General features: G+C 45.0%; 2 protein-coding genes across 2 annotated transcripts; one reads left to right on the forward strand and one right to left on the reverse strand.

Annotated features, from left to right (window-relative positions):
- Positions 1–80: 80 nt before the first annotated feature.
- wdcp (WD repeat and coiled coil containing) lies at positions 81–5,593 on the forward strand. Its single transcript, XM_062411186.1, has 4 exons — positions 81–355; positions 1,157–3,087; positions 3,210–3,330; positions 4,655–5,593. The coding sequence occupies exons 2-4, from the start codon at positions 1,180–1,182 to the stop codon at positions 4,846–4,848; spliced, it is 2,223 nt and encodes a 740-aa protein (XP_062267170.1). The 5' UTR covers positions 81–355; positions 1,157–1,179; the 3' UTR covers positions 4,849–5,593.
- A 154-nt stretch (positions 5,594–5,747) lies between these two features.
- Positions 5,748–25,730, reverse strand: mfsd2b (MFSD2 lysolipid transporter B, sphingolipid). The gene is made up of 15 exons (XM_062411187.1): positions 25,595–25,730; positions 24,154–24,506; positions 19,918–20,043; positions 19,657–19,781; positions 14,891–15,014; positions 13,258–13,336; positions 12,989–13,170; positions 11,633–11,723; positions 10,019–10,140; positions 9,478–9,561; positions 8,970–9,053; positions 8,295–8,404; positions 7,048–7,191; positions 6,638–6,814; positions 5,748–6,039 (listed from the first exon to the last, which is right to left on the reverse strand). The coding sequence occupies exons 2-15, from the start codon at positions 24,487–24,489 to the stop codon at positions 5,991–5,993; spliced, it is 1,833 nt and encodes a 610-aa protein (XP_062267171.1). The 5' UTR covers positions 24,490–24,506; positions 25,595–25,730; the 3' UTR covers positions 5,748–5,990.
- Between the last annotated feature and the right edge of the window lie 138 nt (positions 25,731–25,868).

Genomic DNA, 25,868 nt, shown 5'->3' on the forward strand with positions numbered 1-25,868 from the left:
GCGCCACACAGCGGATGTAGTCCTCCAACTGTTAGCTTGGTGCTTATTCAATTAAAAGTCACTCGTCGGCGATATAACTTAAGACAGCTAACATTTCAACATTTTCAGTCCTCTTAAAAAACACATTTTCAGCGCGTTTGGATTTGCCACACAAGGAACCTATGCGGGTAACCTTGTAATAGCGTATTTAAACTACATATCCCAAAATGCAAATGCGCTGCTTGGTTAGTTTTGCTTCCGGGTCGCATGGAAGAAACGTTGTGGACTGATTTGGGTAAAACGTGGATTATTGCAAGTAAAACTCGCTTTAAAGGATCCACACGGAGTCCACATGAGATGCGTCTTGTTTTATAAGGTACGTTAATAACACAAAATACACAACTGTGTTGAATTCTCCGCTCGTTTGTAGCTAGCTGGCTACTACACACGAATAAGTAAATGAGTATAAACTTCAGACTGTTTAAACTAGTGTTTTTCCTCCTGTGCGAATGAATTGAAACACCCCAGCTCGTCATGGAGGCTGGAGGTTCACCTCGTTTAACTCCATGTACATTAGAGGTTTAAGTTTAGTTGTCATGTGTTAGTTAACAGGGTCACACAGTGCAATGGGAAGGTACTGTGCAAGAAGGTCAGCTCAGCAATGTGATAAAGAATATGAAGAGAATATCCATCAGGTGAAATAGTTAAATATATATATATATATATATATATATACACAATACTCCAATTATTGCACATATTAATCCTAAATCAATTTCTTGATCTCATTGGCATTTCACATTGGATGTCGGAAATCCCTTTTTGATTAAAGGAAGATCAGATCTCTCCAAAGCGATGATCCAACCAGATGACCAGACGAGTGCTGTGATGAGACACCCCCGCTCCACTCATATGTTGTTAATGCCCCAGCGGTCCCAACAGGACCCGTGTGTGCTGTTAAGGTCATTCGGGCCTAAGCAGCTATAAGTGTTCGTCACAGCGGCCTCAGCTCAGGCAGAGGGGATTAAGGCATGTACTTGGAAGGAGACACGAGAGAGGGCTCGGCTATTCTTAATCTGCATAGGTAGCAATAGCTACTCTGGTGCAGCACCCATTCAGATCAGATACCGCTCTCTCATCATTGTTACCATCTGAGTTCTGTTTTTTCTCTTTGTAGCACGTGTCTTCATACCTGCCGGGATGGATCTTGGTAAGGCAAAGCTGCTTAGGACGGGTCTCAACACCCTGCACCAAGCCATTCACCCCGTGCATGGGATAGCATGGACGGACGGCAAGCAGGTCTGCCTGACCTCTCTCTTCTTCGTCAACGGCGAGGTGAAGTTCGGGGACACCAACGTCATAGGACAGTTTGAGCACGTCTTCGGGCTCTTCTGGGGCCCGCTGTGCTGCTCCGACTCCCCAGCCCTGCTGGCTGTTCAGCACAAGAAGCATGTCACTGTGTGGCAGCTCCAGCTCAGCGCCCTGGAGCAGAACAAGCTGCTGTGCACTCAAACCTGCGAGATGAGCGAGCCTTTCCCCTTGCTCTCACAGGGCTGTGTGTGGCATCCTAAAGTGGACATTCTGGCCGTGCTGACCAAGAGGGACGCGTCTGTGCTATTTTCTGTCAGGGTGGACAACAGGAGAATCAAAGCTGACATAAAAGGGAGCGGACTCATCCACTGTGCATGCTGGACTAAGGATGGCACACGCCTGGTGGTGTCAATCGGCAGTGCTCTGCACTCCTACATCTGGAACGACATCCAGAAGAGTCTGGTGGCCTGCTCTTTCTGCCCAATCTTCGATGTTGGAGGCTACATTTGTGCCATCGAGTCCACGGCTGAGGCACAAGTCGCTGTGGCCACAGAGCTACCTCTGGACAAAATCTGTGGATTAAATGCAGGCATGGCTTTCGATATGCCGCCAGAGCCAGGGTCCCCGCAGAGCCCACATGCTGTGAGGCCGGATGACGACAGCCTCCTGGACGTGAGACGCAGATCCTTTGACTCTGAGCGGTCCTACATCCCCAGCTCAGGCCCTTTGGACCTCACCCACCTCCTGTCAAGGCACCGCCGCTCTGACCCCAGCCCGCTCATCCACCTGCGACGCAGAGACACGTTGACCGGCTCCGGACAGGACTCCTCGCACCTCATCCTGGTCACATATGAGCGCAAAGTCACTACCACCCGCAAGGTCAGCATCCCTGGGATTCTGGTCCCAGACATCTTTGCTTTCGACCCGCGCGGCTCCACAGTTGCGGTGGCCTCCAACACCTGCAACATGGTGCTTGTGTACTGCATCACAGCCTCTGCGATGCCGAACATTCAGCAGATCTCGCTGCAGACGAATGAGAGGCCTAAAGGAGTCTGCTTCCTCAGTGACAAGATGCTGCTGTTGATGGTGGGCAGGCAGAAGTCCAACGACCCTGCATTCCTCCCGTCATCTAACACCGATAAATACATTCTCCGTCTCGTAGCCAAAGAGTTGATCAATGAAGAGACTCCAATTACACCACCCCCCTCCACCCACAGCCATGAGCCTCCTGCTAATTTACGCGCTGGGATTAGGAGGCACTCTGAGAACTCTAAGGACGACAGGGAGCGCCCAGGGATAAAGGACTTGGTGCTACCGGGAGGGGGAGTATTTCGATCGCCGAGGAACAGGCGGAAGCTGGTGGAGGAGGTTCGGAGCAGCGAGCCCAGCCCCGTCACCAGCTCCGTGGACTCCTCTGACCAGGCATCGGACAGAGCCATCTCCAGTGCCTCCTCCGTCACCGTGGAGAACTTCGACATGGACCACATCAACCGCATGACCAACCTGGCGGTGGCCGGCCAGGCCAGCAGGGACTCAAGCCGGGCCAGCTCTCCGCGCTTCGAGCCGTCGGACAAGCTCCATGCCGAGCAGACGCTGCCCATGCTCGAGAAGACGCCGGCCCCCGCCAAGGAGCGTGCGATGGAGCAGCTCGGCAACAACATGGAGAGGCTTTTTACTCGCTTTGCAGACGTTCAGCAGTGCCTGACAGAAATCAGAGATTACACCCAGAATGGAAAGAAGGCCCTGACCGTGTACCCCAATGCCTCTGAACCCCCCTACGCCAATGTCACATGTCAGGTACAGCTCCACTTGCTAAACCTTTACCTGTGAAACCGCCTGTTGTAGATTAGACATTGTTGCACGCGGATTGCTTTATTTGACAGATTCTCTCTACCGTTCCTATATCTGTGCACATGCAGAAGCAGTTATCAGAAAATGTGTTCATCGATGAGCGGAGGCCAGTGCTGCTGTGTGATGGGAGGCTTTGCCTGCGCACACTCAAAGACCTCTTCAACCTGACCATAGTGGAGATGATGTATGGTACGTACAGCCTCACTTTTACGCCGCCATTTTTCCAAATTGACATCACTTTCAGGATGGCATTGCTGTTTTTTAGATCTGCTTTGTTGTTATGAAGCAGTAACGAAGCTGCCTCCTTAAAATCCTGTAGGATTAACCATGCTATGACAGAGGGTTTATAAATCAAATCCACTTAGAGGAAACTCCCGGTAGGTCTCTGAGGAAGGTTTCCCCCCGTGAGCAAGCTCGTGTGACAGGCACCTGGAAGTCACCACAGAGGAGATTATATAAATCAAACTCTCTACTTATTAATTGGTCTTTAAATGTCACATTGCTGACTGAATTCCTTTTTTACTGTCATTGTACCTCTTCTGTTAACATAAGCTATAATTGGAAGTGATTAAAAGCCTAGGTCAGATTATAAGGTTTTAAACGAAAGCAGCTTACTACCTTTTAATGTGTAGGTCTTTTGTCCTGTGTAGCAAAGACTGACTGTCTCCAACTGAGACACAGCAGCAATTTATTCAAGATTTTGTTATCTAAAGCTGGATGACATGTCATGTCCCCAAGAATGAAAGTAAAGCGTCTTGATCATCCCCTGGTGGCTGGCTGTAGTATAGCTTCAAGGTAGTGGTTGGGAATTTGGCCAGATTACCAGTCAAAGAACATGTTAGAAAATGTTCTCAGAGATATGTTGTCATTTTAGGTATTTTAATCACACTGATGTGTGTGTGAGTGTGGTTTTTTGAGATATCCTCTACATCCAATAAATCCCCATAATGCAACACAATGTTGTCTTTCAATAGATTTGTATTGCCTCCTTTAGTTCCAACCACAGACTCTAGATAAAGATGGACACCCAAAAGTGAAGCTAAATCATCTGGATTTCCAGATCACGTAGGTCATAAACCGCACCTCCTCCCTGTTGGTAGATGGGACATGAAGTCATTTTTCTTTATTGGTTTCAGACTTTTTGGTGGATCCTATCGCACTGTTGTATATTCAAGTTTTCTATAGATTGTATTGGATTGGGACTTTAATACCGTCGCTCCTGCAAATGCTCCTGCGCAGATTCTGTAATCAGCAGTTTGTAACAGATATACTGGCTTTGTGGTTCGTGGGAAGAAGTGGAGAATTGTCATCCATCTTAATTTATGCCTTTTGGTCTATTTTTTTGTGGACATTTTGCCTTTGATGACAATATAGTAAGTGTCACATAGGGAGAGAGCATGGGGGAAGACGCACAGCGAACTTGCAGCTAATGCAGGAAGACTCAAGCCTCTGTACGCTGGGCAGCCCAATCTGTGATTCCGAGATAATAGTCTCTGTTCTGTTCTTTCTCCAGGCCCACTGTGGATTGTACTTGTGGCAGACGCAGACGGCTTTGTGCCCCTGACGTTCAAGCCCAAAGAGGAGCTCACTGTGCGGAATGGGAAGCGAAAAACGAACCTGCGGACTCCCTCGAGTCCAGAGACCTCTTGCCCATCCAGTCCAGCCCCAGGCGGAAACCCCAGCACATACCCAGAGGCCTCGACGTAGTTGGTGTCTCTTAACACACCCACTTCAGTACATGGACTTGTACAGACATTGTTTAAATATCATTGGCTTGATCCAAATACGCAGAGCGAACAGACCACACAAATATGCAAAAACTCAGATAAGCAGAAATGTATGTCAAATTTATTTTTGTATGTAAAAACAAAAGTGATATGAAAAAGGCTGCCTGTTGAGATGTGATGTTAACATGTCACGGCTTTGAAATGAAACTAGTCTGAGCACTGAGCCATGTTTTTTCTTTTTTTAAGCAGTGCTGTTATTGAAGCAGGACACCTGCTGTGCTGTGATGGCTCCTCGCAAACAGCTTTGAGTGCTGTATGTTTTAGAGTTGATGAAAATATTCTGAGAACTGAGATAGGCTATTGTATGATGTAAATGGTTTTGTAATTTACTGGAGAATTGCAGATATACCCATATCCATCATATTCATTATAAAATAAGGTGTATACAAATGCAGAGTTTCTGATTCTCGATTAGCACTTGGAATAGGTTATTATTTAATTGACCAACCCTCTCTGAGGTGTTAGGCACATACAACATGCTCATGAGATTTCCTCCTTTATTTACGTTATCACAGTAACTCAGCTGAGGACTAGAGGGGGCGCTACTCAACACATTCCATGGCTGTGCAGTCAAGTCTTGTCATGGAAGACAAAAAAAAAAATACAGAGAAAATGTATTTTGTCGTTAGCCTTGTAAATATAAAATTTGTATAACTTGTGTTTTATCCTTTCTTATTTTATTTTGCTTACACCTCCTCAGCAAAGAAACACAACACAGGCCTTTTTTGGCTACCAACCAACCTCTACAACATTTATTCATTTCATTTCATCAACTCTCTGTAATTATACATCATAAATAAATAACAGCGTTGTAGAGCTAAACACAGCAAATAAAAGTAATATACATTCATTTATATAAATTAGGTATTCTTATATATTTTTATATATATATATATATATATATATATATATATATCCAAGATGACTATCCAGTACATGTGAAAATAAAACGAAGAATGTTTACATTAAAACAATTTAACTATTTATCAGTGTAATATACACCATTTAACAAACTTCCAGTTGAGGGCACTGGAATATCATTCACTCCGGTCAAGGTCCAAGTCACACGTTATTCAAATCCTCCGGTGTTCTGGAGCTGATGCTCTGTTTCCTGTGGGAGACATGGATATGAGTGACATGTTCCACTGGTGAAAAGAGCATTTACAGCACTTTCCATTTTCAGGATTTTGAGATATCCTGACTTTTATTCTCTATTATGGTTCAAGCTCCAAAGATTCTGCATCCTGCAAATCCCCATAATGCAACACAATTAAGCATATAGAGCTTTACTGCCTTCTTAAGGGGTCCACATCTTCAATTGGTCATGCAGGTTTATTTTTTATAAAGTCAAGAACCCTAAAACAGCTTCCTAAAAAAAATCACATTTCAAAATGTAATTTTTTTCTTTCCTAAAAGTTTTCCTAACTCCTTAGCTGCTTTGAGAGTTTCAATGTGAGTCCAAGTTATTTTTATTAGTTGGAGTAGTTATATTAGTAGTAGTTGTAGAAGTATCAAGAACCCATAAGTTTCCCTAACTCCTTGTACCTTAAGAGGCGCTGAATAAAATAATCAAATCAAAGCTCCCTCTAGCACCACAGAATAAATGATCCAACAGTTTTCAGAGGCTGAGTAGAAGGAACTAAATGTTTATACCAGGCGCATAGTGCTCCTTTAAATTCTGGTGTTGGTGTAAACCCGTGGAGACTCACCGTAGCTCGTCCAGGCAGACTTTATTCCTGAGCCGCACGTCTTCAGTGATGGGATAGAGGAGTAGGATCATCAAGCCTGTGACGATGAAGGCCACTGGAGCAGCACCAATCAGCAGCTTCAGGGTGTACACGACGGCAGCCGGCTGTTTGCAGGCGCCGGTGTCATAGCCTGCGAACCTACACACACACACAGAGACCATTTAAAGCCCAGGTTAGAGGAAAATCGACATCCAGCCTGTCGCGGCAACACTCTGCAAATGAGCAAACGCGACACCCTCTGCACCATAAATTATGCATTGGGTCTGGGCTTAATGCACTTTTGCTGTGTATCATGACACGAGTGCAGATGTACAGAGCGTCGTGCAGCGGGAAAAATAAAAAGGGCACGTGTGGCATTGATGCAGACTCACTCGAGACAGAGGGTGGACACTCCCAGGGAGATGCCGGCAGCGAACTTGGTGAAGAAGACGTAGAAAGAGTAGAAGATGGCTTCGTGGCCTTTGCAGAAGGGGTTGGCCAGTCTGAAGTCATCCACCACATCTGGCAGCATAGACCTGGATTACACACACACACGCAGTAGTTAATTAATATATGTGCACGTGTCCGTTGTTTAAAAATACTCTGGAGTGTGGTACATTCAAGGCTGATGTGCGTCTGAGACCTCCCTCACACTTCCTCATCAACCACGTTGCACAACCAGCGGAGACGCAAGCACCTGATGACGTGAGGCCTGCTTACGGCCCTCTGATAAACCCCTGGGCTCAAATTAAAGAGGCTAATAACACGATTAGATGATGAGCAGCGGGCGATACCGCCGGTCTTGGCCCACGGACTGGATAAACAATCAGCCGGTTCCAAAATAAACACGTCCCGGTGGGAGGCCCCTGTAATTTGGGGATTTCAGGGAGATGACTGAGGAGCAGGCTCAGCCGGAAAACACACATAGAAGAGACGCTGCCTTTACCTTAGGAGCTGATTTAGCTCAATGATAGTACAGATGATTTATAGTGCACGCACTTACGCAGCCTCTAATTCCTAAAAGATGACCTCACTCCTGTGACCGGGGTGTGACCTGGGTGAACGCATGGGGGGGGAGGGGGGCTCTGGGCATTAACTCACCACTAACAGCATGTTGGGGCACTGTTGTGTTTTGAATGATGATTGAAATCAAAGGGTACTGACATGAACCGCCAAGCCACAGCGCAGACAAACATGTTGCGGTGCTGAACGTACACAAACAAGATCAAACGTTCAGTTGATTTTGAATTTGTATTGGTTATACGTTGATTTGATGCGAACTGTTAACGTGTATTTAATTGGTACAATGCATTTCTTCTAATGGGTTTCAGCGTTATAGGGGTTTTCCCTGAACCTTCACATGACAGATGGCAGGGAGACGCCTTTAATGTCCATTACATGGTCGACAAAGACAGAATCTAAGTACCAGCAGGAAACGTACAGAGTCTTCATTCTGCCTAGTTTGCAGTCCAAGTTTGAAACAATAAAATTGGGGCACCCTGGCAAAAAAAAACTAGAAACTCTTGATCATCTGATCATGCGACAGACGTTCCCACATGAAGCAAAAGCATATTCATAAGTGATTTGTCAGAATTTGTATCCACTTGATCGCAGCGTGCTCTGAAGTGCCGAGTCTCACCAGGGCAGCAGGAGCGAGGCGGCCACACTGAGTCCAGAGGAGACGGCCACGACGTAGGCCACCACCACGTTAGGGATGAACACCAGCATCAAGGTGAAGGGCATGATCCACTGGACAGAGAGAACACAAAGATGTTTAAATACATAATTTATTATTTTTCATGCATAAACATATTGTGTCGATTTTGACAACTATCTATTTCTTCTATAAAAACGTGATATTTTTCATTTACACCTCCACCCAAGAGGTTTACATTGCTTTTTGTCTGACTGTTTGCAGGATTACGCAAAAACTACAGAACCGATTTTCTTGGAAATTGGTGGATGGGTGCGGTGTGGGCCGAGGAAGAAGCACTTCACTTTTGGAGTCAATTCAATCCAAGGGATTTAACCAAGAACTTTTTTTTCAGTTACTTTAACACTCTGAGATAGGTCAGTTTTTTTAATATTTAAAATTTGTGAGTTTCTCAAGAAATAATGCAGAGATCTCAGGCAGGTGAAGCATACTTATATCTATGGTCAGCTGAATTTGGTGCAGATATACATATATATGCGATACGTTGAACACCAAAACAAGGATGGCACACTTCCAAATTTGTCCACAAGGTGGCACAAACATCAGAGCGTCCTAGTACCTAGGCCACCGTTGGAAAACCAAAATAAAAAGTGCACTCACTGTGATACCGCAGAAAGCTGCTGTCTTTTTCCCAAACCTCTGCAGGAACCATTGCCACAGTGGGATGCTTATCACAGCAGAAACCTTGGTAAACAAACACAGAGAGATCATCTATGAGACATACTGCATATGACAGTGGACAAAAACTAAACCACAGAAAGTTTTTTTTTATAGGATTTTTTTATAAGACCAAAATAGTCAAACATTCAATCAGTGTGTTACTTAGGGATGAAATTACAGTAAAACAAATTATTATTTTTTTGCCAGGGACCCCTCACAACACCTCGAGGACCCCTGAGGGTCCCCATTCCCCACTTTGAGAACCCCATTCTGGAATAATAAAAGAGCAATGGGGAACAGGACTCAGAGTTTACACGATGACAACAATGAGGATGGTGGGTGCAAATTCTACAGTTGATGATGGTGATGTTTATTTTGATGTTGTTCAGTTTAAGTTACAGTGCTCTATGGACTTGTGAGGTGAATCTGTGCCTGCAGCTGCACTCACCAGGATGGTCAGCACGATGTTCTGGAAGTGATCCCTCAGGTCGGCGGCGTAGGTGCAGAAGAGGACGAAGTTGCTCTGCACCAGCTGCGGGGATCAGAGATTAAACGCTCAGATATTCACTCCGCACGCTCCACTACTCAGCACTGTCGCTGGGCACTCAGCTCGCTGCTCTGAGCGCCAAACTAAGTGACTGGAGAAGCTGCTGACGCTTGTTGTGTAGTGATTTTCTCCACAGATGACAACTGACACCTCTGAGATCAGAGAAAAATGTATACAGAAACGGACGTGATGCAAATGTACGCTTGCAGTGTCTGCCTACAAGTGACAGACATAGAAGAATGCACGTGGCTGGCATCACCCTCCCGAGTCCTGAGGCTTTAAAAAAACATGAGCTTTCAGTTAAGTGCTCTTCTACATTGATCAAATCAACATTGAGCGCCAGCCATTCTCTCCTGCATTGTCAGGATCCAGGAGCGGCTCCATTTACCGTAATGTTGGGGGTCACGTCTGAGAAGTGCTGCCTAAATAAATGTGCATTTACCTGAATGGCGACGGTGATGAAGAGGAACGCGGCGGTGAGGCTGAGGTACGGCCCGTGCCTCATCACCAGGATGAAGCCCTGGAAGAACTGGATCTGCTTCTCTGTCCTCGGGGCGTACGGATCTGAGACATGTGGAGTATAGAGCGTGAGCGTGAGCAGCGTATCGGGTGTCATGCAGTGAGAGGAAGGTGGAGATGCCCCTGCATTGCAGTGGAGGCTGTTTGTCCCACTGAGTGTTGACAGTTATAGCGTAATAAAGATCGGAGAGTGGCAGGGTTCCAGAAGTAGTACACAGACACTCAGTGTGTTGGAAAAGGAAGGCCTACAAAAGATGTAGGGATGATGATATAAATACACAGCTGTATTTTTTCACAGCTGCATATATACGGTCCCACTAAGAAATACATGTGAATATATACAGTGAAGTGGAGAAACTGACCCTTAACTTAAATATTAACAATGTGAAAATCAAGCTGCTATCACACGTGAAATGGGTCGGGATATTTTCAGCAGTTTGCCTTTAATATATGAAGAACGCAGCAGGAGATTGTTCAGGTCAGAAACGTTCACAACAACATGTCTGTCGTGGGTGGATCTTACCCGGCCCAACTAATCCCAGGAGCCATCGTGCTTTGATGGTTAACCGTTTTTTCGAAGAGGTAATGGCACCGAAAAGCGACAATTCTTTCGGTTTCACGTCCATTGTGTGTTAGAGAAGTCATTACAACACATCCACTCAGTCGTTTGGAATTTTCTTTACATTTTACTGCTGTATTCAGATCACTCAGACGTTTTACTCGGGAGCTGCTGGAAAAGTTCAAGAAAATGTCCTGAGTATTTTGACTCTGGGTCTTTTCCTTGTCATGGAAACAAAATTTAGGGAATTTCCGGAATTCAGTGCATATCTGAAAGCATAATATACATTCATATGCCTGTTAATGTCTCAAAGTCTCATTGAAAGACTCCGTTCCTATGGAAGTATTGTCCATGTCATGCTACTCATTCAGCTTAAAAACCACGAATACTCATCAAGTTGCAGTAAGAAAGTGCATTGCATGTGACTTCTTTGGCTTCCATTCAACCAAGGTGTCCAGTCAAAAAACAACTTGCAGGTCAGACATAGATTTTAGAATGTTGAAGTTGAAGAATGACCCCAGGTTACAAATTTTATCCCCAACTAAAACTGTTTGAAAACAAAATGTTGGAAGGATCAGGGAAGAACCCATAAATATTAGGTGTGAATCGCAATTATTCTTCCCCTTTCTTTAACATTAGGGGATGTAGGACTGTTTGGACATTTTCCCAGTGAATAATTCATGAATCTTAATGAAAATAATCAAACATATCGAGGGGACTGATATGTTCTACTGTGTGTAATTTGGCACAGCTTGATTGGATTTAAGGGGATTTTTAGGGTTTGGCAGAGGAGAATTTTCCAGTGAACTATCTAAAGGTAAATAGTTGCGAATAATCCCATTTGAGAAGCTGGGGCTTAGTAAAACACTTAAATCATTGATCAACTATGAGAGTTATACATTTCCTGACAGCCCCTTTTGTTCAGACAGCACACACACAGAGACACACACTCACACAAACACACAGGGAATGCCTTACCGTCTTTCTCTTTAACTCCCAGGAACATCACCACCGTGCAGATGAGAAACACTCCTCCAATAACACCGGCTGCGATCATGTACATCTCCCTCTGCGGAGAGACAGAACAAACATGCAACCTACATCAATCCATCTGTCCTTAAAGAGGCAGCACAGATCTATTCTGAGCCTCTCCCTCAATCTTTAATTCATCCCAAATGCCTGAAAAATTTAAGAGACCCGACAATTTGTCATATGTCTCATTGCGGAGAAAACTGCCACAGTAGGTGTCAGTTTTTCTTCTTACTGGTGTTTTTTTTTTTTTTTTATCTGTGTAATATTTACTTTCTGTGTTGTTTTTCCACACCGGTTTAAAAGTGCAAACTCACAGACATCACGCAAAATGCAAATACAAACAGGAAGAAAAAACCTCAAGTCCATCTGCATCCCAAAATACAGCCTTAACCGTTTAAAGCTGAAACACCCCGACAGGAACTGCTCTGCCTTAAACAACCTCTGTTTGTTTGCTGTTTTTTCCATGTGTGGCTCAGCCCTAGCGGCTCATTATTATTATTTACGCACATCAAACGCTCCCTGTTTCCGAGGGCAGACGCAGACGGTGTGCCACCCTCACCAGCGACCGCGGAGGAATTCGACGGGTGGCTGCCGAGGGTTTGGCACGGCCAGCGGGTCGCCCCTGATAGGGTTCACCCAAAATCCATCAGAAAAGCACCCATTTCAATCCCAAATAGCTGCGGCGCGACCATAATCCAGGACAGTCTGGACTCTTGGCTCGTTTCATCCTAACATGATAGATTCACAGGAGCAGGGGCCGTGTTTATTTGCAGCTCTGCAAACTGTGGAGAAGACTTTGTCCTTTCCCTTCAACTCAGTTGCAGTCGCCTTGAAGTAAAAAGACTAATATTCCCCGCGTATTGAATATGGGGTGCCTTTCAAATGTGCTGGGTGAAGTATAAATAGACTTAATGAGTCACAGACTGTGGAGACCCCTCAGTGTAATGGGGCCACACTCTGGAGATGTGAGGGAGGAACCCCCTTTGTGGTCTTGTGAGGGGTGCCGGCTCAGGATGTCGGGTTCAGATATCAAACACTGGCGTCTCCTTTCAAACCTGTGGGTTACTCGGGTTGAAACACGAAGCCCATTTGGATGTCAGAACCGGCAGACGCTTTTAACCTATAATGTGGAAATATTTTCCGAACAATCGTCCTTTTCACTCGGTTGTTTAGGAAAAGCAAGCCGCCCTGAGCACACACACGCTCCACTTTAAGTTGACGCTCCCGAAGTTATTTTCAACCCAACTCTGTGGCCTAGTTGAAGCACACCTGGGCTGCATGGCTCGGCGCCGGGACACTTACAGCGTGTGACAGGTGGTCCTGCGAGCGCACGTGGCTCTTGATGATCTCGGCCCCGCTGCTGTTGCCAAGGTAACCGGCGGAGACGTTGTGAGTGGGGCAGTGCTTCAGTGTGTGAGCGCTCGCCACAATCTGGCCCTGGATGGCGGCTCCCACCAGTGTCCCCAGAACCTCCATCGTCATTCCTGCATTCAAGCGATTAAAGACACAATTATTAAAGTAAAGTACGTTTATAACTTCTCGGTAACCTTTGTCTAATTGTAAGATCTTACGGTAGGCAGTGGCTGAGTCCCTCTCCTTCTGTTCTGTACTCAGGAACATGGTGAGAGCGGAGTAAGGCACGTGGAAACACTACAACGGAACAAAGACACACAGTCGTGGTTTAGATAAAACAAAAATACATTTAAGTCTGACACAGCAGCTGGTAAAGTCATCATTTGTTGAACAGATTGCTTTGAAACTGTGAACAAGCATTCCTGGTCGCCAGAGGATGAATCCTAATGATGTTGGGGCTACACTGGGATTAGATGAAATGGCTGAATGTCATAAGCCATTAAGTCCAAATTCCTTTGTGTGATAGCAGGCTATCGTGAGAAATGAGGATGATGAACACAACTGTGTCTGAAAATGACATGAAAGCTCCAAGAAAATAAAGGCAAATCATTTCCCTCTCTTCCTGGGGGCTGGCTGCAGTATAGATCACAGACCCTGCCTCCCCCATGTTAGTGGATGGGACCAGAATAAATAATTCCTACAGCCTACATGTAAAACAAATCTTTCTTTAAAGAGGGTTTCGATATTTTAGACAGTTCTTACCACACTGATGTATGTCCAAGTAGATGATGGGAGCACCCCAGATATCTTTAGCCGTCTTTTATCTACATGATCCCGTGAAAAAAAACCGACGCACAATATTCTCTCCGCCGACTATATATACTAAACGCAATCTCTGCAGTTTCCATGTTGGCCAACCTCAGATCTGTTTTCTCCTTCCTCCCCACCTCTCCCAGAGAATAGGCGAACAAACCCAGCTATACTTCACTTTGTAATTTACACAAGGGCTCAGTCAGCACTGCGGCCAAACTAGCATGCGATGAAAATAAATGCGGCTGTGACTTTTTTTTTGTCAGCCCTCTGCTTCTTATACAGCGTGCCATTTACAGGGCCCGTCCTGGATGCAAACATTTATTGAGTTGCAAGGGAATAGATATCCCATCGCGAAGACTAGTGACGACTGATTAATTTGATGGAAACCCATTATCCGTTGATTGCATGAACGGACGACATGTTGCACTCTGACCTCTTGTTTACTCACTGCGACCCTCTGAATGACGACAGCTGGCCGTTCCCAGCAAAACGCCACACAAACACCAGATCCTGAGACAATGAAGGGGAGGCTAAAAGTGGTAACCAGCATTTACCCAGCGAGAGGTTTCCTGGCAGGACTGACCGTATACTTATCAAGTAGTTAGAATGACATGCCATTACAGCTCGCCACAGTGCGGCCGCGGCGGTCTACACGCTCAGCAGCACATGTTATACGGGTTACCCCAGAGCGGGGAAGAGCGGAGATGTTCCACAATAACAAAAGGCAACCTAAATAACTACACTTCCACTTTGAGGTGAGGCATCCGGGCTCTAATCCGCTGCTCGTCTCACAAATCAAACTGTGAATCTCACCGGGAGCTGTCGGTGGCTGGCGTGAAGATTATCTTCTCTTTAAACTTTGTAGCGTTGTATCTGTACGGTATGTAACATGTCATCTCCGGGATCAACTGGAGCCTTTATCTAGGTTTCACACTTGACGTCCCGCTGAGCAATATGATGCACAACGCGCCAATGTGGATTTTTCGGAAATACATGAAATACACAGAGATTCTGAGCGAGTGTGCATGCAACACTTACAGTGATGAGAGTTTGGTAGAGGCAGTAGAAGCCCAGGTACCAGATGAACTTGCCGCCGATGAAAGGAGGAACGAACCAGAGGTAGAAGTAGGAGACCACCAGGAACGGAGTACAACCCACCATCCTGCAGGACACGGACACAAACTTGTGGAATTGGTGAAAAAGCAAAACAAACAAAAAAAACAACTTTTATATATTTTTTGCCCTACATTTTTCTCGCCCTGAAGAATGACAATTATCTGAATATCTTTTATGCCTTTGTGGTCCATGAAAGCAGCCGCAGTCAGCACTTCAAGCCATCAGAAAATGCATGACAGTGGCTGTGTTATGTAATTTTCAAAGCGCCGTTAAAATCAGGCCATATTTCATGCAGATTACAGTGGGACTAAGCTAACTGCTCAGTGATTATGTTGTCGTCAGTATTGCAGGAATCTGTCCTGGGAGGGACACGCAAGCAGGGGAACTACCACAATCTTCTAAAACCCATACATATCATCCCTCGCACCCACACACACACACACACACACACACACAAACATATAAATATGCAGTGCGCACTCAGGCAAACGCAGCATGAAGCAATTCTGCTGTGTTGTGTTTTTCTCATGACTTGGGGGCGATACAATCCACGGGCCATTTATAATTCATAAGTAAACAACTGGTGTGTGTTTTTATGGTTAAAGCGAACAGCTGTGTGTTTTAAAAAGGAAGAGGAAGAGGGCAGATGATGGACAATCACCATGACGAGACATGTGCAAACACCAGTATACATCATCCGACCTCTCCTCCCTTTCTTTCATTTGTAATCTGGACTAAAGGCCATTACCACCAAAACATCTACCGATAAAATAAAGGGGCAGGTGGTATTTTAGGTGACTGTGACAAATCCTGCCGCAGGCTATGACCTCTGACCTCCTCTGCACTGTGCACTGTGAAGAGAGAAAGCGGGAGAAAGAGGTAGAGAGAGGCCAGTGGCGGTCATTTCTAGCATGGTCCGGCCAGCCCCAACCTCACTCTCCTCCCGATTGTTTGCTTAAACAAAGGCGGGCCGGCAGCGCTGGTGCTGCAGTATTGACCGCTCGGTCATGTTGAGCAATGAAAGGGCCCCGGGGTCCGCACGGGTGAATGGGACAGTTTAGAATGTTCCTGCAAGATGACTGTGCTCGGGGGAAGGGGGAGGCACACGCGCTAAAAACTCGATCTGACTTTCTCACCCGTGCAGCGACGCATTAACGCACATTCACACCTACAGTTATCTGCACAGTCTTGATTGAGACGTTTATAGGAGGCTGACACTTACAATAGTTTCCTCACTCGTCCGGGACACCTAGAGCAGGCTAATTAGAGGATGTGCAGTGGAACAGAGAGGATTTAGAAGAGGTCTGATAGGTGAGAGTGTGTTCCCTTGGAGGATTTGGGGTTTTGTAGGATTTATTTACCCCATAAATGATAAGTAACTAACGACTTTCACTCAAATACTATATAGGTCCTATTTATCTAGGCTATTAGCAGCTTCATTATACAGCTTTGGTTACAACTTCCCAAATTAAAGGAGCATGAGCCACAATCCATGGAATTAAGATATGGTCTTTTATATTGCACACTTTCTTAATTCCTTGTCAAAACCTGCTTCCTTCATTACCCACAATGCTACATCTATCTCATAAATCCAGAATTCTCTCTCTCTGAATGTGGCTCGCACATCACAACAACCCTTCATTTTATCAGCTTCACACTTGGCATGTGTATTGCCAAGAGTTCAAGAAGCTCAGCGGCGAATTTAATGCAATTTGGATTACGTGATGAATTACATTTTAATCAAATTTGAACAAAGAGCTGACTATAGCTCTGGGGCCATCCCGATGGGACTCATCAACGCAAGTGGCGTTGTCGGTCACAAGAACAGCAACAACTGATTCTCCAGTTCGGGTTGTGCGCACTGAGCCAAGCTTCATTGGACTTTGAATAAACAGGTGAAGAGCTCCTTGTGCAGCAGCGGGGACACAGCTTCAGGGTTCTGCAGTTGGCGTTTACTTCTCACAGCTACATTTACAGTTTCAGACAGAAAGCTGCAACCAGCATCAACACAGGCCAAGCAAACAGGCAGGTTTCAAATGGGCACTACTGTAGTTATCCAAAATGCAAAATGATTTTTACAATTTACGACCTATAAACAAACTTTGATGTGTAAATTCAAGGCATTTCCACACTAAGATTTTAAATTGGAAATACCCATAATGCATGGGATAAACTCTATCGTTTAGATTTCAAGTATTTTGGGTTGCTGCCCCCTCACAGAAGACTACAGTGTCTGAGTTGGGCCCCTGTTTGTAGTTTTTAGAAGTCTGACTTGTCAGCAGAGCCACCGGAGAGCGATTCTCCCTCCAAAATTCTCAGATGGTAATCGTTTAAATACCTGTTTGACACCAAAAGCCAATATTACAGAAATATTTTCAAAAAAGTGAAAACAGATTTGCGCAGCTGAGCAATATTTGTATTTTTCCTTTTCTCATTAATCATCTCACGACCCACCAGATCTACTTTGAGACCCTTTGAGAGGGGAGGCTGACTCGTCAGCTGGTAACCATTTGATAAAAGTAACCAAGATAAGTGGTGAGAGGTGGCTGCATATGCATTCAAATACTGTGCACTGATGCATTTATTCATCTAATAATTATTTATTCATCTGTGTAATTCTTGTTTTACTGATCATACTTCTTTACTAAGTGGACTTTAAGATTTGTATCATTACTGCATTGATACTTTTACTTATAAATAAAGGAGTACTTCTTCCACCAGTGATATTCTCTTACTGTCAAATAGTCTTTCACTTATAGACACAATCTTGTGTGTTCTCACGGTTCTACTTGCTTCTGGGATGATGCTTGACTACGATCGCATAATAATAAACATCTCAACACCCGCGGGGACATGTTGGTCCAAATGACTTCATCCTAAAGAGATCAGGCGAAGATACAAATCGCTTTACGTCTCGCCGTGGATTGGGAGAGACAGATGAGGAAAGGCACTTCCTGCTGGACGGGCAGAGGGGACTTTCCAAAGGGGTAGAAAATAACACACACACACAAACACACGCACACACAGGCACAAACCCACACATACACACATACCTACAGCTGCCCAAAGGTAATCAAAGCTGATTTAACAGCCATCAGCATAAGCCTGCTACCCAGCGTGACCGGCCACAGTGGACCTGTCCCCCTCCAACACTGTCAGCTTGTGAGTAATCTATGGTTTATAATGCAGTAGGCATTAGGCAGTGTAATTACAGTAAATGCCATGCTAGTGTGTGCATAATATACTGCAGGCACACAAATAATACACATATAGCCGATTAAAACTGGAAAATGGAAAATGTGATCATGGATTCATATAATCCCTTAGTATGGACACAAACAATGTGTCTGAATTCAGGGCTGCATCCTCTGCAGTCTGCATATGAAGCCCGATTGTGTCACAGGAGCATAACTCGGCTGCCTTATTTCGGAGGCTCATTCAAATGCTTCCTTCCATCGGAGAGAAACAAAGGCTCCCCAGGTGGATCATTCACAGCCCAACCTATCCCAGGATTCATTTTGCTTCGATGACAATGAGGTCACGACGCCGGCAAGCGACAAGACGCCAAGCTTGAATATCGAGCTTCAACTTAACCTAACAGCTATTGTGTTAAAAAACCAAGGGGTAATAAAACTCGAGAACTTGATCGCCTTCTTCATGCTCTGAAGGATGCAGCCCCTGACTTTAGACACAGTTAAAGTTAACTTGCTCTTAAAGGTCATGAAACACAGGGAACCATCTTTCAAACAAAGACAAGCTGATTGATGTGAGGTTAGACAAACGCGATGTTTGAAAGAAGGCTGATGAACTTCCATGGCCGCAGAGTTGTTGTCAGGGCATCAACCGCAAAAAAAGAACAGCCCACGCCCTTGAAGTATGCATAGCTCATCAGTGGGAGCGCCAGGAGCAGGGTAATTAAAGCACAATGGCTGTCTATGCAGCTCAATCCTCAGGTGAGAGGCCTGAGAATAATCATTAAAAAGCGATTGAATCTGGAGCACGAGGCTTGTTTTTGTTTAGATCTCAAGCAAACATTAGCGGGCACTGTTGTGTCTGAGAAAACCAAGACGTGTTTCACAATCTGCCAACAAATTACATAGCTTTATGCCGGATCAGCTGAACGTCAACAGCAGTAGCACTTTGCCGTGTCTTCATTGAGAAGAGGGGGAAAATTTAGCCTAAGATTATTTTCTTTAAAAAAAAGGAACTAAAAAATGCATATATAACAGTTTCACATAACTTTGGAGTAGATCAACCTCCTACAATGGTAAATGGACTGTATTTATTTAGCATCTCTCGTCTTATCCACCACTCTAAGCTCTTTACACTACAAGCCAAATTCATACTTTCTATTACGCACCTTCACACACTGCAGATCAGTATCTTGCCTATTTGTTGTTGCCTAATTGTTATTTATGCATTAGAGCTCAACAATATCATTTTGTGAATTAAATCAGACTTTAATAATTTTCTCTTGTGCCAATTACCTGACTGCAACAGTGGCCATTCCCGGTGATGACAATATTATTATATCATTATTATTACAGTATGTGTGTGCATTAATCCAATTTTTTCAGAATTGAGTAATCCGACTTTTGAAAAAAAGAAATGATGAGGTCCAGAACATGAGGAACAGCAGTAATGGAGAAACACATGAGTTGTATTTGTAGTGTGAGCGGTGAACTCACCAAGGCATGAGTCTGCCAATCTTGGTCCATCTGCTCTTTGTAATGAAAAAACCAACGATGGGGTCAGTCACTGCGCCCCAGGCTTTACCAATGAACAGCACCATGGAGGCCTGGAAGGCGGTGATCTACAGAGCAGAACAAGGACAGATTGGAGTTTACAACACTTGAAGGCATAAAACTATAAAACCCATTTGTTCGTTTACGAGATCCACGACAGCTTTCATGAATGCTCTCCTCCTCTTCGTCCCATAGAAACGTTACCTGAGCGACATCGAGCAGGTAGATTTGCAGGAAGAAGGCAGTGGCGCTGCCAGCCACCTCCTTGGGCGCACCTCCGATGGCGAAACACAGCTTACTGCATAAAGTCAACTTCTGGCTCAAGTCGGTCTGCGGTGAGAAAAGGTGACAAGGGAGGAGAAAAATACTTAGTAAGATAATGGTGTCCTTGTGGGTCAGGATGCTAATGAGCACAATCACTTTTCTGCACTGCAAGCGTTCTTATGATAACTATCCTTCCAGGTGCGATGGGGAATGTGGGAAATAAAAGATGCCTAGCACTGAGAAAAGCACAATAACTGCTTACTGTTGTAAAATAGTTATATATTTACTGTATTAAACTTAACATAAGGTTACCTCCTCCAAAATGTAATGCATTTTTGGACACAAATTGTTTGCAAGTCACACATTCATGGAGTAACAACAATTTAAGGCTACAGCAAATAATGTAAATTAATAATATATTTTGATCATAAGAGGTACGTATTATTCACATATTTCATCAGACTCATATCTGGAAAAGGAAGACAGTGATATAAATAAAGACTGTTTCATTTTTCGTGCCAATAAGCAGCAATGATTCAGTCTTAACACAATGAACTGTCCCTTATTTGGCAAAAACCAGGAACACGTATGGTAAAAACCTCTCCCACGGACACGCCATTAGGGAAGTAGGTGTGTCTTGGAATGAAATAGGTCATGAAAGCAGACTTGTGACTCACAGATAGTGAATCCGGTGATCATTCATAATTGGAATTCTTTCACATTCTACCTCGGGTGCTCAAAATAGCATTCTGTCTCAATCACCCTGTCATTCGGTGATTCAGTGGAATGATGTACAGTGGGTGGAAGGTGTGTTCACTGTGATGCATCTGTTCTCTCATGAATTCCCCTACTTGAAAATTATGCAAAATGAGTGTGTTTGTGTGTATGTATGTGTGTGTGTGTGTGTCCGTGTGTGTGTGTGTGTGTGTGCGTGTGTGTGCGTGTGTGTGTGTGTGTGTGTGTGTTTGATCAGAAGGACACCCCCTGGCTGTTTGCTTTGTGGTCTATCTGTGCAGACACTGAGGCTGATGGAGGAGCCCAGGAAACCCACCAAGTCATCCACAGCTCAGTTTCCTCTCTGCTAAAACCATCAGGCACTTGTGTGTTTGTGTGTGTGTGTGTGTGTGTGTGTGTGTCTAGCGAGAAGGGCAGGCTTTCATCTTCACACATGAATAAGACAAGACACCACAGTCTCGGGAGCCCGATATTTACGACTGTCTCCGAGGCTGTGCACACATATCAACCTTCGGCTGTTCCTCTCTCCTGTGTACAACCTTTGGTGTCAGACCCACACACACACACACAGAAACAGTGTCACTCCACATCCAGTGGCCCAGGCCATGGCCCGCAGCTGCTCCCCTCTGAGCTTTATGAAAGAAGGAAATCAACAAAGTAACCACAGCCGCGATCGGCACACTGTTATTACCCGGCTCACGTTTTCTCTTCCTCTTTTTTTTTTTGCCCCATCAAAACACGGAGGGGTTCGCGAACGACAATTACCAGGAGGGAGGTGTGTAATTATTCAATCTGGAGACAAGCGGGTCAGAGGTAAGTAAAGGCTGCGCGGCGGTCCCGACTTCAAAACTCTCTCTTCTCCCACTCTCACTGCAATTACAGCTAATTGGAGAGAGAAAAAAATCAAAGTCTCTGGCGTCTGGAGAATGCTGCTTAACTGATGATGTGCAAAAATACTCTGTGCACACAGCACTGCTCCCTCTCTCTCTCTCTCTCTCTCTCTCTCTCTCTCTCTCGCTCTCTTTCTCTCATTCACTCTAAACACTTGTTCTTTCCCTCCAAACTCTTACTGTCAAGCTTTCATTACTGAGTTCTTATCATCAAAGAGGATAAACAGGATATCCCGTCAACTGTTGTCTGGACGCAGCAACAAAACCTCGTGCACACATGCTCATGGAGACACCGGCTCAAAGTGAAGGGAGCATCTGCGGAGCTCGGACCTTCAACAAGCAAGGGAGCAAGGGGACAAGGATAGATAAGACTAATCTCCAAAGTTAATGAATCCTTAACCGCTCGGGGGGAAAACAATTTAAAATGCCTGAACTGCACCGCAACCTAAATCAGGATTGAGGATAATTCTACTACAAAGAAAGAAGGAGGGGATGAAAAAAAAAAAAAGATCCCGAGCCAGCTTAGTTATATTCTGCAAATAAAATGCACACACTCTCGCATGCCTACGTTAAACTGGTCAAATGGATCCATAAAGCAGTTTAAAATGTTGATTTGGTTTTCAAGGTCATAACACACATGCTGGACATGGGAGTGAAAGCCGCTGGTTTTGTCCCCGTCACTGCAGATTAGGGATTACGGGGTATGAGAGGTGAAATATGTCAACGATGGCAACAGGCCGCTAAATGTCAACAGAAGCCCGGGGACACTGGCTCAACTCCAAAGGAATCAATCCAAAATCTGAAATGGACAGAATTTGAAACCAGTCGCTTATTCATTCTTTTTAAAATGACCCATAGATGGACTTTCTGTAAATTCTATGTCTGTGATGGACTGGGAGGCTCTTCACAAGCTTGAGCTGGGACAGTTTACCCGTTACTGAATAAGGATCCATCATTCTGTCTCATTCACTAAGAGAGCAACGTCTTTCATGTATCATGTCCGCCTCAGGCATCTTTAGTACATACATAAAACCTTGTCCTAGTCCTTCAGATAAATTATTCAATGGAATTCACACATCCCGAGTGGATTTTGCAGAATAAACTATACAATATGTGATTTATTAAGTTAAGTCAATTAGAAATTTCCAATTTTCTTGTTCTCATTAAACTGTGTCATCATTTTTTAAAGAGCCATCCATCCAGTATCTATACCAATCCTTTGATACCGATACACATCTATAACACTCCATTATTATTCCAGGGCATCACAGGGCTAGAGAGAAAAACAACCATACAGCCTCATATTCACAGCGGCCAATTTAGAGTCTCGGATTAACCTAACTCCAATCTGCATGTTTTAGGAGAGTGGGAGGAAGCCAGAGTACCTGGGAAAAATCCACTCACACACAGGGTGAATATGCAAACTCCACATGGAAAGCCTCTGACTGGCGGGATTCAAACCGGGAACCTTCTTGCTGTGAGGCGACAATGCCCAGCATCTTACAGAAACATAATTTTCACCATTAGTATATTGTCACAAACGAAATGACTTAAAAAAAAATCTGACATGCAGTATTTATGTTTATTGAATGTATTATTTAAAGGAAGTTAAACATAGATCTGCCTCCATATTTGCATGCACATCATCCACCTCAGCCTAGAAGAGTCACTGTAAAAACAGGCACGCACACAAAACACTGCACATCAGACAGAGGTTTGGCAGAGACCAGACAGTGGCCGAACTGGTTGGAGCATGTGGGGCATGCCATTTAATGGGCGCCCGTGAGCCGTTGCATCCAAACAGAAAATGAGTGAGTAACAGCCGGGGCATGGAATTACAAGAAGTACCGTCTGCATCAGGCGGAATCTGCCTTCCCTAATGGGACAGCACTGCATTCACCTCGTTTTAACAGTGTGTGCATGTGAGCAGCATCAGTGTGAGGAAACGCACACACACACATCCACACACTCTCCAACAGGAACAATGCCAACTTTCACAGACTTATCAAACACTAATGACATCATGCGTGAGCCACTCATCGAAATGACATAAGACGAGGCAAAACCAAAAATGACACGCAGGTCACCTGAGTCTACTTGTGTTTAGCCAAATTTGAGTGTTATTCCTTTCTGCTCTCTCGCTTCCTGTTGTGCCCTTGATTACAACTGTATCATCACCAAAGACAAAAGACAGCAATCACCACCAGGCAGGGCATCCCATCAGTGGGAAGAACCTCTCTCAAATGAAAACTATCAACTTCCAGCCATTGAATCCACAATCCCGGGGATTAGAGTTCACAGGAAAACAATGCAGCTGATTAATCACAGCCAGATAAGCGACTGGAGAGATCCCACTTTCCATCTCTTTTCTTCTTCTCTCGCTCTACATCCAATCATGTCAAGTCGCTCACAGACAAACTCAACTGTGGATGCGTGAGTTTCTCCCACTACACAGCCAAGCCTAACAGGCGTGTAAGGAGAAACAGTACCAGTACGTGAGATGACAACCTGTGGAATAACAGAAGAGCAGCATCCAAACAGGTGATCTTACCTGCTGAGGTGTTTTGGGGAACAGCGGCTCAGTGGGCTTGGAGAGCTTCCCCACAGAGCCCTGCACTCCCCTCTCCCCCCGGGTCATGGCTGAGAGACTGTGCGTGAGGCGGCAGCCGTACTTCTGAGGCTGCGTGTGCAGCGACGTGCTGAAGTGTGTGTGACTGTGACTCCTCGTGTGTGCGACGGAGCGAGGAGCCTGCCACTGGGTGGTGTACGTCGGAGACTGGAACTGGATGTGGCTCTGACTGCGGGTGTGCTGGGTGTGAGTGATGGCTCCGTGGGCTGGGAGCTCCTCCTGCTCCTCTGTGACAACTCTGCCGCTTTCTGCCGCCATTCACATGCTGTTGTGGTCTGGAATGAGGCCAGGAGGGAAGGGCACAGTCAGACGCACACGTATGCAAAGGAGACACACATATATATATGTGTTGCACACATACACCTGCTCTCAATAACAAGCATGTGCTGCAACATACAAGCACAAGAATGCAGGCACATAAACACACACACGTATGAGCACAGACAAAGACCTGCTCTTTAGAAAACAAATGAAAAAGAGCACAGATGAATAGAGATGTAGAGGAAAGCACCAATAAATCACACACTCACACACAAACACACACACACACACACACACAAACACACATACACACACACACACATACACACACACACACACACAGTTGTCTAAACCTTAATCTTAACCAAATTGTGACCTTAACGTAAAGCTTAATCATACCTAACCTGTACTTAACCGGAACCTATCATTATCGTAAACCTAAACCTTGACGTAAACCAAACTTAACCTAAAGCTAACCTTAACCCAAACCTAAATGTAACCTTAACTTTAACCTAAACTTAACCTTAACTTAACCTCAAGCTAAACCTTAGTCTAAACCTTAATCTTAACCAAATTGTGACCTTAACGTAAAGCTTAATCATACCTAACCTGTACTTAACCGGAACCTATCATTATCGTAAACCTAAACCTTGACGTAAACCAAACTTAACCTAAAGCTAACCTTAACCCAAACCTAAATGTAACCTTAACTTTAACCTAAACTTAACCTTAACTTAACCTCAAGCTAAACCTTAGTCCAACCCAAACCCTTGGGGACTTGCAGGAACAACACAAGTAATACCTTTGCAAGCACACTCGCGCGCGCGCGCACAAACACACGCGCACACACACACAGAGTACCAGTAAATGTACAAGCCCAGGTAGTTACCATCACTTGCTGTGTTTGACGCGCTTGCACATCTGCTTTTTATTACTAAGCGAACAGGAGCGCGCAGAACGCGTCTCTGTCCCGTGCAGGACTGTGCGGCTGTCTGCTCTCATCTTACTGTCACTGTTTGTTACTCCATCGAGCAGGCGCTCCTCTGCGCACCGATAACACACAAAAAACACACAAACTGGATGAAAACACAAATCATCTTACCCCGTATTAATGGAGAAGCAGCCGGAGCTGTGGGTCAGTCAATGAGCCCGGAGCCGGTGTGACTTCAGATGGACGAGCAGGATGAGACCCAGACTGCGGAGGATGGAGATGGTCTGCGCGCCTCCACTCTCTCTGAGGTTCGGGTCTGCAGTGACGGAGCTGCGCCCTGCAGCGGCCGTGACGGTTAATACCGTGGGACACCATTGTGTGTGTGTGCGCGCGCGCGGTCTTGGTCTTAAATCTTTTTACACATCCACATTGAAGGGATTTATTT

The sequence above is a fragment of the Platichthys flesus genome, chromosome 18, assembly GCF_949316205.1.
Source record: "Platichthys flesus chromosome 18, fPlaFle2.1, whole genome shotgun sequence".
Lineage (NCBI taxonomy): Eukaryota > Metazoa > Chordata > Actinopteri > Pleuronectiformes > Pleuronectidae > Platichthys > Platichthys flesus.

Bases quoted from the DNA above. Each gene is read 5' to 3' on its own strand.
- wdcp (XM_062411186.1), top strand. From the start codon at position 1,180: ATGGATCTTGGTAAGGCAAAGCTGCTTAGGACGGGTCTCAACACCCTG. The intron at 3,088-3,209 runs GTACAGCTCCAC...GTGCACATGCAG, and splicing joins ACGCCAATGTCACATGTCAG to AAGCAGTTATCAGAAAATGT. The intron at 3,331-4,654 runs GTACGTACAGCC...TTCTTTCTCCAG, and splicing joins CATAGTGGAGATGATGTATG to GCCCACTGTGGATTGTACTT.
- mfsd2b (XM_062411187.1), bottom strand. From the start codon at position 24,489: ATGGCGGCAGAAAGCGGCAGAGTTGTCACAGAGGAGCAGGAGGAGCTC. The intron at 10,141-11,632 runs GTAAGGCATTCC...CACATGTCTCAG, and splicing joins GGGAGTTAAAGAGAAAGACG to ATCCGTACGCCCCGAGGACA. The intron at 6,040-6,637 runs GTGAGTCTCCAC...TGTCTCCCACAG, and splicing joins GTCTGCCTGGACGAGCTACG to GAAACAGAGCATCAGCTCCA.